This window comes from Brachyhypopomus gauderio, unplaced genomic scaffold, assembly GCF_052324685.1.
Source record: "Brachyhypopomus gauderio isolate BG-103 unplaced genomic scaffold, BGAUD_0.2 sc130, whole genome shotgun sequence".
In the NCBI taxonomy this organism is placed as follows: Eukaryota; Metazoa; Chordata; class Actinopteri; order Gymnotiformes; family Hypopomidae; genus Brachyhypopomus; species Brachyhypopomus gauderio.
In genome coordinates, this window is record NW_027506951.1 from 387,965 (window position 1) to 403,424 (window position 15,460).

Consider the following 15,460-nt stretch of genomic DNA (forward strand, 5'->3'; position numbering starts at 1 on the left):
CAGTTTAGAAATAAGTAAATGCAAAAACAATCCAAAAAACAGAAGTCCAATAACAGTACCAGGATTCACTTTTTTACCTTTGAGAACAAAAAGTCATATATGTAATCAGTGTTTTATTACAGCATATAGGGTTTAGGATTGTAACATCCACTTGTATTCAAGCTGCAGAATGTCTTGCCCTTTGTATTATTCAGTTTTCATCATATTGGTACATAAGTGAATATCAAACATATAGGAATAATATATTATATTATTGTCATAATCAGCATTACATAATATATAATACTTGATCATTATTTGAAGTAATTGAATACATTAGTATTCAGATTTCCAATTACACAACTTTAAGTCATGTAACGGATTTCCACAGGTATTCCTAAACTGGAATACATAACAGTGAAAATTATTTGATTGCGATAAGCAATTAATGTGAATATTTAAAAATACTGCTGAAGGTTTCACAATAAAAATTTGTCAGTCTCTTTAAAAAGGTTGTAATGGGATGTATGACCTAAAACCATTTGTACCTACAGAAACTATACAGATCATGATCATACTTTGTAAAGGTTTACTTCAATATAGTTAATCTTCTTAAATTGGTATTATTAAATGTGTGGGCAACTTACGATCTTTCAAAGAGAAAGATTGTAGGTACTTATTAAACTTTGTTGTACCTCTGGAGTTAGGGATCACAATATGTTCCATCTTGTAGTATGTTTGTTCTACTTAGATTCTTATTCTGAACAGTGCTACTGGGCCAGTGAACACCCTAACAAATCACAGTTTTCAGATAAGTATTATGGAGTGTTATAAACATTGTCTGGGGGGTTTCTTGGAACTATGAACTCAAATGTTCTGACTGTTGGATACAATTAAGAGTCTGATTAAGAAATTTCATTAAAAAATGAAATTAAATTAGTTTGACCCTTTTAAATGTTAATGTTGCCCTATGCTAATGCTAATATGGAACTGCTTACTGGAAAGGGTTTATTCTTTGCATTAGCAATTCAATTTATGGACTTGATGTACTGAAAGAGTCACTTTTCAACATTTTTCTTTTAACTGTATGAGATTCCATACTTGCCTTGGTCTTTTTGATCTAATTAAAAAGGTTTTACTTTAGCTTTGGAATATTTAAACAACAGTACATATTTATGAAGAATAATTGGAAAAAACCTTGTCATTCTAAATCTCTAAGTTGATTGCATTGATAGATTATATAAACACATTTCCATTGCAATAAAGTCAAACCAAAAACACACATCTATCAATTAAAATGAAAGTTTAGAAATGAAATGCCCTCGGATGTTTGTGCTCCATGAAAAATGGTTCATACATGGGAGGAAATGAAGATGTATATTCTTTATATGACCAATAGTCCAATATAGACCAATAGTGACCAATAGTCCACATATATGTAGATACTTTCCCTAAACAGAGCAGTCTCTAAAGGCTAGTTGGAAAGAACAGTGTCTCAGAAAATCTCTTGTAAAGGGATTTCCTCAATTATTTGGCAAACATATTTCTCTCTTGCCGTCCAATCATGTCAGTGGTCATCTTCTCATTACTCCAATTTCATTGTGTGTGATGCATAACACATATTTCCGTTAAGTGATCTCCATTTTTGCTTCTCAGAAGGGAAGAGTATCCATGAAAATTTTCTCTACAATAGGGGGTGGAGGCACCAGGTCTTCCAACTTCAGGTAAAAGATACGCTGTAGTCCCTGTGTGCACAAAGTCCTCAGTTCTGGAAGTTTGCCTAGCAAACGAGACAGGTTTGGTGTAGGTCTGCTGTGGTCTGTGCTGCTGCTGGTGACATGATCTCTCAGGCACACGATTAAACGATTTTGGAGTTCTTCTACGTGTTTTGGTTCCTTAAGTCCATGGCGGTCTGGAGAGAAAACAAAAGTCAAGTGTTAAACCAAGCATTCAAAGGATTTTCACTGCAATTCTGATTTTAAGGGCCACAGTACATGAGAGGGAAGATCACAATTTTTTAACACTGGATCGATGTGGCCTGTTTTGATACACTTTAGAGTTGAAGTTATAAAAATATTTTTTCTCACCTGTGATAATGACCAGGGCAGACAAGCAAGAGAAGGATGTAACATCCAAGCTCATGCGATGGAGGCTCTGGGAGAAGTCCCTGATTGAATCTATCCAGTCACCAAAGCCTCGAACGCACTGCAAGCGGTGCAGTACCACACCATTGCAGAATATCAGTTTCTCCTCCTCAGGATTTGATCTGCAAGAAAATAAGAGTTTGCAGTCTGCAGTTCAAACATCCTTTCACTGCCAGCATGCATTACATAAGGATATTTACAAATAGGGTAGTGGAATTCTTTTACCTGTAAGCTAATCTCAGAATGAAAAGCTCCACAAAGGCAGACTCCAGTAGGAGCTCCTGGTCCTCATGGCAGAAAGCACTAAATCCTGGGATAGCCTCAGCCCATTTCTGTATCACCTCCATGGTCCCAGTGAGAAGATCATAGAACTGTTTGATGTCATTGGCATCCTCTTTCTCAGATATATTAGCCGCATCTTCCTGATACTGGAGATTCCAAACACAAGTAGGCCTATTGTTAAACAAGAAATCCTTACTATATATTTAAATCAGTTAATCTAGAGGTGTTTCTCAAGTTCCTGTAGATAAGGACTGTACTGCTGTATACTGTGCTGTTGCCATTATATCTATTTTTACATAATTATGTCTTCTAAAAATATACAAAATTATATAAAGACTATTGTTATTATTTCAATTATTGTTGTTGTTATGATTATAAAAAACAAGTATTTTATGAGTATCTGGTAAGTGAATTTAAGATGGTCACTCACTTTTGAGTAGTCCAGTTTTCCTATGGCAGGATTGGAATCAATATGAGCTTTAACAAGAGAAGCAGTAATATTCACAGGTGGAGCACTGTCCAGAACATTCTTAGGCTTTGAAGGCAGACGTCCTCTTCGACCTTTAAGACTGTCTGTCCGAACCACTGAAAATGCGGACGAGTAAGTATTTAACTTCTGACACATTTCACTGCTACGTCAACTAGTGCATAAATCGTTATTTAATTAAAAAGCTGATTAACTGGTATTCTCAGTTCATGTTCACCTTCTTTTACCATTCCAACTGCAAGGCACTTTTGAAAACGACAAAACTGGCAACGGTTCCGGCGTCGCTTGTCAACCGGGCATTCTTTATTGGCGAGGCATACATATTTAGCATTCTTCTGAACAGTACGCTGTAAAGGAACCCACATTAAATAGACATACATACTAAAAATGGATAAACCTAAATGCTGTTAAAACAACTTTTTGCTGATTTTTTAAGGCTTACACAACTCACCTTGAAAAACCCTTTGCAGCCTTCACAGGTTCGCACACCATAGTGCTGACAGGATGCATTGTCGCCACAGACAGCACACTGTCCCTCATTGGGACTCCGTGTTTTTGGAGATGAGTGTAAGTCAGCTATCTCCTCTTTTAGCACAGGACTTCTCAAGCCCCCATGGTCAAGCTCCAAGGCCTGGAAGTGTAACGGAGATGCATGCTGAAGCTGGGTTAGCTGGCCAAACGCATCCTCCTCGCTGAGCTGCAGCTGGTTATCCCCCATCGGCACCAGCTGCCCCAATGGGGTAGTGAACGTGAAGAATGAGGGCTGCTGGGGTAGTGTGCTTATGTCTGACACCCAACAACTAGGGCCAGGAGAGAAGGGGCTGAAGGTACTATCCCAGGCTGAAGCAGACTGGGTTTGCAAGCCTGGGGTGGAGGGTGAGGTAGCAGCAGAAAGGGGACTTCCATAGTAATCAGATCCGCAGGAGGACACTGTTTCATCCAGGTAGCTGAGAGCAAAGGTACCTGGGTAGCAGCCGTACACCTGCACATCATCCAGTTTAAAGGGAGACTGCTGGCCATGTATGGTCAAGTCTTCCGTTACAGAACCGTGGACATCACCAGGTATGCTTGTGCTCTGGGAAGCAGAGACTGATGTAGTGAACTGGCAAGAGAAGGTATCAAGCACATTAGTATGGCTCCCCACTAGAGTGTTGATGCTAGGCAGCAAAGGTGGAGATGGCTGCTCCTTCTGGTCACTGGAATCCATGCCCTGTTTTGTAGATAGTCCTGAATTGAGTAAATTGGGGCTGAAGTAGTTGTTTTCATAAGGCAGAGCTCCATATTGCATCTCAACACAAGGCATTGCTGCAGCTGCAAATATAAAATAATAATAAATAAATATAAAATAATCATGATTTTTTAAGACATTAATCTTTCAACCTCACCCCCTTTGCAGGAGCACAAGTCCACAATTGTAGCAGAAGTGTCCTTTCAAAGTCATATTAACTTCAGTTAGCAGAGATCAAAACTCTTTACTTCTGTGAATTTTCAGACCTCACTGAAATTCCACAAGAAGCTTAGAGAATCTGCCATCTGTGGAAAGTTGCTCTCGCTGAAGGAGATTTTATTACCAGTCCTTAATGCACGTTCTTCCACTATTGAAAGACTGACACCATTTAGTAGGAGATGGAGTTTGGTTTCATCTGCAGGCTGTGTGCCAATAGAGTTAGCGTGCAGAGAGAGTGAGGGGGCTGACATGGTATGTTTGAGCTAGGGCAAACATCCACAGGGAGGTGTGGTCCCATTTATCAGTCAGGATTTAGAATGTTATTAATAAACTGTAAACAATAGTCACAGTATTTTCGATTGATATCTGTGCACAAATTATCCTCTACGACTAAATTATTGAGCACCTTTTATATTTTTTACATTACAATGAAATTAGACATGCCAAATGTCAGGTTGCATATTACACAATGTTTTAATTCTGCAATCACAGTTTTATGAATATACTGTCTGTGTCCTATTTGTTGCCATTTTGTTGTTGATTTTTGTTTGATTTTTTTCATCTGACAAATGGAGTAGTGCTTCATCTGCTGCTTTGAAATGAAGGCAGCAGCTTTTTGACCTCTGATGAAGGCATTCATGGTTGTTTCATGAGCAGTGAACATGCGTAGCATGAGCACATAGTCAAATACTTAAACACATAATAAACTGTGGACAAGCCAGACATGCCACAAAGACATCTGATGCTCCTTGCTGCCATCTATAGGGTTATGATCACCAAGTCTGTGCTTAGCACCATGACTACACAAGGAAGGGGGCGTAACACTTAACTGGTAAAAAGACATATGAATTATGATCTGATGTAAATCTGAATGGCTATACATTAAATTAGCTATGCAAATTATTTAAATTATTTAGAGTCATTAGAATCTCGTCACAGGAACTTAAATGTATGCTAGTTCATTGACGTAAAAATAAAGCAGAGTCCTGAAATAAGAAAAACTAGCTAATAATGTGTTATTGACTGCACATGAGGTATTGGTAACTGAAGACAGAATAACGCTGCAAGACACTAAAACATAGCTAAACATGTTCCTGATTCCCAAAAAGATCACTGACAAATATAAGGCATAGGCTACAAAAATCTTTTGTTACAATCAAAACAATAACCACGCCATCCGATGTATAGAAGTCTCTGCACAGAACACAAAATAATAAAGCCAGCGCGGGTCAATTATTATTATTATTATTATTACTATTATTATTATTAATAATATAACCATGAACTTACCTGTGTTAATATATCCGTAAAATCTGAATGACAAAACTTTTATTTAATTCCAAATAGACTTAAAACATATAACGAGCAACAGGTTCTGTCTCATCTCCAGAAACTGAGCTACCCACACTTGAAGTCCCATGCAATATATTTTGCCGTTACGTCGTCTAGAGGCGTGACATCGACATAAATGGAAAGCTAAGAGAAGAGATTTCCGGGTAACGAACCAATGAATCTGTCTGCACTTATCCCATACGTGCTCTTGACGCACGCACAATTGGGATTCCATTGACGCAAAAGACAGTGGAACCGTCTGATCTAAAATTAGAACTCGGCGACGACACATAAGCCACATTGAGCTGTTATTGCTTGGCTAGACTGTAAATAGATGTCAAGTGATGATAATGTACATCTGAAAGCTCAGCACGAAATGTAACACTTGCTAAATGTTTTGTAGCGTGGTGCTGATAACCAGTTTACCAGTTTAGATGAGGAAGTGGCGCGGTAGTCGCAGCTATGAAACAATTAACCCTATCGTTTTAGACTAACATTTAATTAGCTTTATAATAATAAATATATTTTCATAAATTTTGCATGCATTACCATTTCATTCTTGTAAATTTAATGGATCGTAAATGTCCAAGCGATTTATTTTTTTTTTCATTATTATTATTTAATTATTTTGCTGGCCAAGTGTTCTAAATATATTTCACGGTTCTTTTACCAGTTTCTCATTCCGCGCCAAAATGAAGCAAATCGTGTTTTTGAGAACATGAAGCAATTCACGTTTTGAAAACATCCGTTCAGGAAGCTATTTCAGTCATTAAAAATTGCGACGATTATTAATTTAGTTCGTTTTTTTAATAACACTCCAACTTGTTAGGTGTTAAAGTTTAAAAAGTGGAATAAGCTTCCATATTTGGTCATTGGAGTATTTCCTCATATAATTACGTAACAGCTATTGAGCCGTACATTGGGTGTGACTGAGACAAGTGTGAACACATGCATCTCGATGCATAATCATTTGTAATTTCATCATATATCATAAACATGACAAGACAGGCTAACATCTTAATAACTCAAGAACATAGTTTTTAAAAAAGTATTACTAAATTGCAATGAATTATAAAACTACCAATTTTAGTTAAAATATTAATGACCTCTTGTAATATGAATATGTCTCATTTGAGGAACAGGATGCCACTACAGTTCTTAATCAAACCACAGGCATCATCTGTTGTCTCTAGTTTGTCAGCACGGGTTGAAACCTCTTGAGCAAGTGTTTGGGGGCTCTTCTTATAAGTGCCCAGATACTATAGCCAGTTACTAATTGGCCCTTAATTCTTCAGAGGGCATTTCGATCCTAGGAAAGGGATATCATTTTATTTTTAAAGTGTGGTGGGAAAGCTCATGTGAGATTCCATGTAATCATACTTACAAACACACATACGCAGGTTTCCCTGACAGGGGGTGCTTAAGGTGAAGTTCTAAACCAAGATGGTCAGCTGCTTAGTCCCAGAGGACCTACTACGCTGAAGAGGTACAACAACGCCTGTGGATTTGATCTCATCTCCTTGTTTGCATTGGTCTGTCAGCGCTTTTCTAAGGGAGCTGGGCAAGATGAGCAACAGAGTTACAGTATATTAATGCTATCCACAGCTGCTCTAACCATACTGGCTCACTGAACTGTTTGTGTTGAGTACACACTGACTCAGACAACTGCAAAGTCCATAAAACTTTTGTAAGCAATAATCTGTCCAGCATAGCAAGCTTGACATTGATTGGTTCATATTTGTATTGCCATAAAATAGATATTCACATTATTTTGAATGTGTCTGTGTATTTGTTTAACATTGATATAGTCTAAATAAAAAGTCGGTTTACAAAGATTCATATTAACTTAACTCAAAATAAAAAGAAATTCCAATGGTGAGTCCTCATACACCCTTTGAAACCTTATGCAACTGCTGGCTTTTGTTGTTAATATATAAGACCACAGTCAGTGTTAGCTCAGGGTTAACTTTATAGCTAGTTAGCATATTAGTATCATAATTAGCATCTAACTAATGTAAATCTAATGTTTATCTCTGCTACATTAGAATAGCTAGTTTTACTGTTTGTAAGCTTGCATTGATGGATGCATAAAAATTAACAGTTACTCCTTGGTATTTAATTGTTCATCACATCATTTATGTGCTAAAATATGTACCACTATGTATTTATTTTTACAACCACACATGCTCTATCCTCTTACAACACAGTGCACTGTACCTGAATGTCAATATCTGCTCAGAATGACAGGTTTAGGAGCATAATCAAGTCAATAGTAAGTAAGCACACCTTCATTTATATAGCACTTTTCTAAGCTGGGCTAAAAAAGGTCCTTCACATGGACATAAATAAAAAAAACGTAATTAAACAGGGCAATACAGTTATCACACCAACATTAAAGGCCAAAACTAACACTTTCCAACCCCAATGCCTAAGGCATACATATAAAGATAGACTGTCTTAAGTTTTTTTCATGAGCAGACCTATTGAGTCTAATGTCGAAGGGTATACATTTCCAAAGCATGGGAGCACAGAGTCAATTATGAAAGTGTCATGGTACAGCCCTTGACTCCTTCCTTGGGCGTGTCTGTGTGTTTGTTTTTACGAGGTGTCTACCTTGTCTCTGACAAATCTTTAAAGGCTTGTTGCATTGCTCTAAGAATGCCTTGGAAAGTGTTCTGTTTTGGCTTGGCATTGGAGTAACCCCACCAAGTTCATTCAGTAATGTCTTCATATTAACTTAAGCAGCTTTAAGAACTTTTAGAAAATGTTTTTTCGTTTTTTCTATGCTTATGTACATTTCTATTTTTTGTATATTTCAAAGTTTTAAACCTGAACAGAGGTAACTAGCGCAGATTGTGAGGCTTTGTGTAATGCTGCCGGGGATGTGTGAACTATGTTTTAAACATGAAAAATGTTATTTAATTTTTTTTCAGCAATAGAAATGGTTCATCATACTCCCCAGAATGTTCAAGGTTCAGCTTAATATTTAATGTATGTTTAAAAAATCGGAGTGTCTATTTGCACCCGGGTACAAGTAGCATTTGCCACACAGCGAGGCTATTTTCACCCCTTAATTTAAAAAAAAAAGCGAACCCATCTGCGCATGTCTACCAATGAATGCGCGGGAGCGAAAAGGCGCAAATTCAAAGGAACCGAAACGGAGACAGTAGGAAACGGTAAGCAGAATTTGGTTAATAGTTATGTATAAAGGTCCATCACTCAATTTAACTTTACATTTTAAGATATATATTTAAGAAATAGTGTGAGAATTATTATCCAACGAACACTGATATATTTTTGAGCTAATAGGAGCATAATAGTGGCGAACGTAAAGTGTTACCGGGTGGGGGGTGTAAAATGGACACAGCGAGAAAAAAAGACAGATTTCAAGTGTGCAGAAACAGTCTAAATAGTCGTTTGAACTAACCTAGTGAAAACCGGGACATTAAATAATTTTTATTTTTTGCCGCGACCGAATATTAAAAAGAAGACAAACCGGGACAGCGACGTGAAAACCGGGACAGGTGGCAACACTAACTGGCGCTACAGAGCTTGGAGGCGGACACAAACGCTGAGGAGAGCGAGATTTATTAAGAGGAATGATCATGATCAAAGTCGTTCAAACAGACAGGGGTCATAACGGGCGAGCCATCCAGGTTTGACAAATAAACAGGCATGACGATACTAAGAATTAAACTAAGACACCGAACGAACACTTTAAACCAAACACGGGGTAAACGCATACAAACTAGAAAATCAGGCTACAGAAAACACAGACGACTGAGCAACGAAATGAGTAGAACTCACAGACCAGAAAGCGTAGAACACTGAACAAAGAGCATGAATAACAAGAGCACAACACGACCAAAGAGCATGAATAACAAGAGCACAACACGACCAAAGAGCATGAATAACAAGAGCACAAACTAACCAAATAGAACAAAACAACCAATAACCGATAAGTGAAACACTGGGACTATAAATACACAGAACTAAACTAGACACACACAGAACTAAACTAGACACACAGGTGAAGACACTGATGACACGGGCGTGTCAGACGAGGGGAAACCATGGAGACAGACATGCAGGGAACAACACAGACACAAGGACAGGAACAAGTGACAGAGAGGGGGGTGTAGCCCTACGTGACATTGCTATCTTACAAAAACAAATTTGTCCAGTCTATTTTTTGAGTTTTGTGTAAAATTATATAATTTTGTCTTTTTGTTCTCTATTTTTGTGTTGTTTCAGTACACACAAAGGACATGAATGTGTATAACAAAAGATGTACAGTCCTTTTGAATTAAGGTTTTTGCATGACAGAGTCAATATGCCAGACTTATAATGTAATGACTATTTTATATAAGCTAATATTTGTGTTTTCTCCCAAGAAGGAAGAAAAGCTAAAGAACATTTGTGAAGGATACTCCTTCGACAGTTGTGAGGAATTCCAGAGAGCACTGAGATTATGGAGTGAAGAGGGCTACCATCCAATGCACAAAATTAAAATTTATTTAAACATGATGTAAATAATAAAAACCCCAATTTATTTCTTTAAAAAATGTACAAACCATCCAGAAAAAATGAATTAAAAAATCAAATCTGTCTTCTGCATTCTGTGAAATTAAATAAAATTAAAGAGGCTGATAATGTACTGGCAGGAAGAATATTTGTATACATCATACTGTAACGCTGGCGACTGGGTGAAGGACGAGACACAGAATCCTGTTCGCTACAGACGTTACTTTATTTGTCTTTACACATATAGCGCAGACAGTGCACGTTTAACACTCATATAGAGACACGTAGACTCAGACAACGACGAGCACAAGACACTGCGCGAACGCACATTAAATAGACAAACTACATAAACCCCACATGATGACGAGACGAGCCACAGGTAAAACGAATTATCACAGGACGCAACCGCACCCACGGAGATCCACTGACGCAGACGACGTAAACACACGCCCAAAGGGAGGGGTCGGGGACCATAACGTGACACATACAATGTGGTGTACATATCAGGGTGCTACAGACAGATATTAACTTGTGTTACATTTTGTTTTAACATTATTTATCACTGGCAGTGTATATTACATGTAGTATTTACCATGTGATTACTGCCATTAGCGGTAAGCGACTTAGGATAATTAAATTGCTATTTAAATTCTAAGCATGGTAAAGAAAAAGACTCACAAGTGAAAAACAAAATTCAAACAGGTCTACCCCATAACCCCAAATAAAAGTATCTTCACTTCTTGTAAAATAATTTGTAAGTAAAATGGAACACAAAAGAATAGTACTAATCTTTGATAAATCAAAATGTTGGGTGCAAATAGCACACACTGCTGCATATACCCGGGTGCAAATAGCACACACTGCTATGTACACCCGGGTGCAAATAGCACACATTGCTGCATATACCCGGGTGCAAATAGCACACACTGCTATGTACACCCGGGTGCAAATAGCACACACTGCTGCATATACTCGGGTGCAAATAACACATACTGCTGCATATACCCGGGTGCAAATAGCATCTGCCTTAAAAAATTCAGTTTAAGGCAACTGGAATTGTACCATGACTAACATTGAATTTCATTCATTAATGCCTTAATATCAACTAAAGCAACTTTTAAATGTTATGCTTTCTGTTATTTATTTAGAGTTATTTGTATTTATGTACGTGGATGCCTGTTGAACAGAAGACTTGTACCTGGCAATATTTATTTATTAAAAATGTTCTAATGTACACTGTAAAAAAACCATTTTTAACAGATATTTACTGTAAATAAATACAGTATTTTTCTGTCTTTTTCATAATAAGAGAATATACCTGTAAAATACAGGAAAATGACTTTTTTTAAGAAAACTCCTTTAAATATACGGTCAAAGTCTGTAAATTTAAATTACAAGAATTTCTTATTTTATAACTTGATTGTATATATTTTTAAGGGTCTTGAGTGTTAATTTAGTAGTTATCAGTGTAAAAATGCAGTTTTCAGTGTAAAAACACAGAACAATGCCTTTTGTAACTTCACAGTAATTTTCCATTTTTAAACAGTAAATGCATGGTATATTAAAATTCCACGTTATCAAAGAAATTATATTGAACCAAAAACAGCAGCCTAACATCTTCATTTGACCAAAGCTGGAATTATAGTGAATTAAGATTTGAAGTAAAATATTGTGTAAAATTTCCCATTTCCAATTCTCTACTGCTACCAAACCAGCTGTAAATTGAATTACATACACAAAGTACTGAACAGCCTTTTATTTGAAATGACATTTAAAGCAACAAGTTTAGAACGCAATACTGCTCCACTCTGCTCAAGCAAGTGAATAATATAAAATATTTGGTCGCTCAATCCTCAATCCTGGGCAATCAAGGGCTTTTTCTGAGGAGGCGCAAAGATGTAAGGCATTAGGAGATTTTTTTCCTAATAAAACTTTGCAATATATAGCAATAAGTTTGCAGAGGGGGGTCAGAGAAATATTGTGTGTGTATGTGAGAGAGAGAGAGAGAGAGAGAGAGAGGAGATCGATACATCAATCCATTCATCTATCAGGAAACAGATCAGCAAACAGTTCTGTGTGGTGATTGAACAGAATCGTGGGTGCGTGGTCTGTTCAGCCAATGAATGCCGAGAATCACTAGTTTGAATTTGAGCGCCAGTTGCCTGGAGTACGTTCAGTTATTCAGAGTCACAGGTAGGGGTGGGCGATACTCGGAATTTTGGTATCGATACAATACCGATACGATACTGGTCAGTATCGCCGATACCGATACTTCCAAACTGTTGGGGGGGGGCGATACTTTTTACTTGAAATGTAAAAAGTGTCTATACTTTTTACTCGCGAAAGTATAATCCATTAATATAATAATTTATATTAAATCATATATATTTTTGCTGATGCTGGTCCAGCGTGTCGCGTGCCAGTGATTATGCCTCGTGCCAATGGTGGCACGCGTGCCATAGGTTGCCAACCCCTGCTGTAGACGGTCAACCAGTTTCAGCTGTGGAAAATTCAATTAAAACAGGCGAATACACCACAATTAAGCCAACTACAGGAAAGTCTGATGTATGGAAGTCATATTCCATTGTAATTAATGGAGAGGGAAATCGGCTTGTTGTGATTGATATTAGAAAGTGTTGGTGTACGTCACTGACGGCATGTGTTTGGACTGTGATAAGAAATGGGACAGCGCGATCCATCGCTATATTGCTGTTTTAATAAATACATAAGAAAATTTCAAGTACTAAATCTAATTAATTCGATTCATATTAGGATTGCGGGCGGGGCGACAGAAATGTGTATGTGGCGGGCGGGTGCGGGATTAAAACAAGCGATTTTTTGGCGGGAGCGGGATTAAAACAAGCGGGAGCAGGATTAAAAAAGTAGTCCCGCGCAGACCTCTAAACTGCAGCAAAAGAATCGATATTTTCACCATGGTATCGATCCGATACCGATCCTCACCTTTGTATCGATACTATCGATATAAATATCGATCCGCCCACCCCTAGTCACAGGTAAAAGCGAGACCGACTGAAGCGCTGAAGCACAGAAGCACCAGTTCACGCCAAGTGTCAGTGTTCAAATATCAACTGAAGGTACGTCTTAGTTTTATTTTTTCAAAAATCGCTGCTTTGCCGGGAGTGTTTAGTTATTTTATTATGAGTAGCATTCTGACGACAAGTTGATGTCTGACACGTTGTGTTATAATAGTTTTGGTTTCAAACGTGTTTTAACCAGTTTATTTTAATCTGTTCATAGTGTTATTTTTATCACATTATTTAATGGTTGTTTATTTTCAAAACGCCCAATCTTAACGTCTTCACGTTCTCTCATGTTTCGTCCTGGAATGACATTAACAAGAAAACTGTTCAGTCAGACAGATATTTGTTGTGAAACGAAGTAGTTTCAATTTCAAGCATTTTCAAGTACTTTAGCCTAAATTCCAGCACTTTTCAAACCTGAAACACATAGCAACATTAAAATTCATCAGGTAAATGTTCCTTCCCCTGTTTTTGAGGGGTGTTTCTTTACACTACCACTTGCCGCAGCAAGTATGAACGCTTCCGCCGTTCGCGGAGGTTCATGTGAGGTGTGCAGAGTCGCACTATGGTCAGTCTCGAAAGTATAAACATAGATTAGTTAAATAAATACTTTAATGTATTTTTTAGGTTGTACAGACAAGCAGCATTTTACAGAGTATACCTAACTTTTAGAAAAAACTGCAAGTTTTTGTGCTTTTATGTTGGCTATGTTGCTTCTGTGATGCTGAGCTCTAGCTATAATAAGTTTGTGCTATTATCAGAAAAGAGCTTTTGTTTGTGTTTTATTTAATCTATTTTTAACCTTATTTTTCAATCAATCAATCAATCAAATTTTATTTATATAGCGCTTTTTACAATAGTTGTTGTCACAAAGCAGCTTTACAAGTGCCGAGTCCTAGCCGCCAGTGAGCAAGCCAAGGGCGACAGTGGCAAGGAAAAACTCCCTAGTTTTTTTTGCATGAGGAAGAAACCTTGAGAGGAACCAAGACTCAGGGGGGGAACCCATCCTCCTCTGGCCGACACCGGTCACCATGACAACAACAACAATTTAGACAGAAAGAAATAAAGAAAAGGAAAAGATGTAGTATTGTCCATCATGGTGTAGGCTTATCCGGTCAGGCAGTAGATGGCTGGCACTGGATAAATCGCTTGTCTCTCCTCATCTCATTTTTCCTCGAGCAGGCGGGCAGCCATGTGGAGAAAATAAAACAGGGAAAATTAGCTCTGTATGAGGACATATACAGGACAGATGAAATTAAACACATTTCTCGAGTGTGGCAGCAACTCCGGCATTAAGTTAAACTATTACAGCCTAGCTAAAAAGGCAGAACCAGAAGGTAACATTCTGAGACAATGGCATCTATCCACTGCACTGTCAACAAACTTGACTGACCACGAGCAGTGACAGGACGACAGCACCAGCACCCCAGTCAACCATAAAACCCTTCATCTATGAACCCCTGGATCTGTACCTTTATCTAAGGGGGGGATCTTAATTATCAAATGCTAAACCAAATAGGTGGGTTTTCAACCTAGACTTAAAGATTGTGACTGTGTCAGAGTCCCGTACGCATTTTGGAAGGTTGTTCCAAAGCTGGGGGGCCTTATAAGAAAAGGCTCTTCCCCCTGCTGTTACCTTATTAATTTGTAGAACTAATAAAAGACCAGTGATCTTAGTTGACGTGGGGGTTCATAGTAGGAAATAAGTTCCTAGAGGTATTCAGGAGCAAGCCCGTGTAGTGCTTTATATGTTAATAATAGAATTTTAAAATAAATACGTAATTTAACTGGGAGCCAATGCAGGGCTGATAGGACTGGTCTAATATGCTGAAATTTTCAACAAAGGCGTGCACCAATTTTTCTGCATCATCCTGTGATAATGCATTTCTTAATTTGGCAATGTTGCAGAGATGTAGAAAAGCTATCCTAGTAGTATTATCTATGTATTTATCAAATGATAGGTCGGAGTCGAGTATGACGCCTAGGTTTTTGGCTACTGTGCCAGGTGTAATGGGATAGTCTGCAAGATTAAGCATTAAATTTGGAATTTTTTGTCTTGCGGCCTTAGGGCCCACAAGGAGAACTTCTGTTTTGTCCTCATTTAGTTGGAGGAAGTTTAGAGACATCCAGCATTTAATATCTCTTACACAGGCCTCAATTTTTCCTAAACTGAGTTTGTCATCAGGTTTGGCTGATATGTAAAGTTGAGTGTCATCTGCATAGC

The 15,460-nt window shown here is 37.8% G+C and overlaps 1 protein-coding gene across 1 annotated transcript; it reads right to left on the reverse strand.

Moving 5' to 3' along the window:
* Positions 1–1,177: 1,177 nt before the first annotated feature.
* On the reverse strand, positions 1,178–5,777 carry LOC143499016 (putative nuclear hormone receptor HR38). Its single transcript, XM_076993956.1, has 7 exons — positions 5,630–5,777; positions 3,344–4,203; positions 3,110–3,239; positions 2,836–2,990; positions 2,349–2,551; positions 2,067–2,245; positions 1,178–1,891 (listed from the first exon to the last, which is right to left on the reverse strand). The coding sequence occupies exons 2-7, from the start codon at positions 4,193–4,195 to the stop codon at positions 1,632–1,634; spliced, it is 1,779 nt and encodes a 592-aa protein (XP_076850071.1). The 5' UTR covers positions 4,196–4,203; positions 5,630–5,777; the 3' UTR covers positions 1,178–1,631.
* Positions 5,778–15,460: the final 9,683 nt, after the last annotated feature.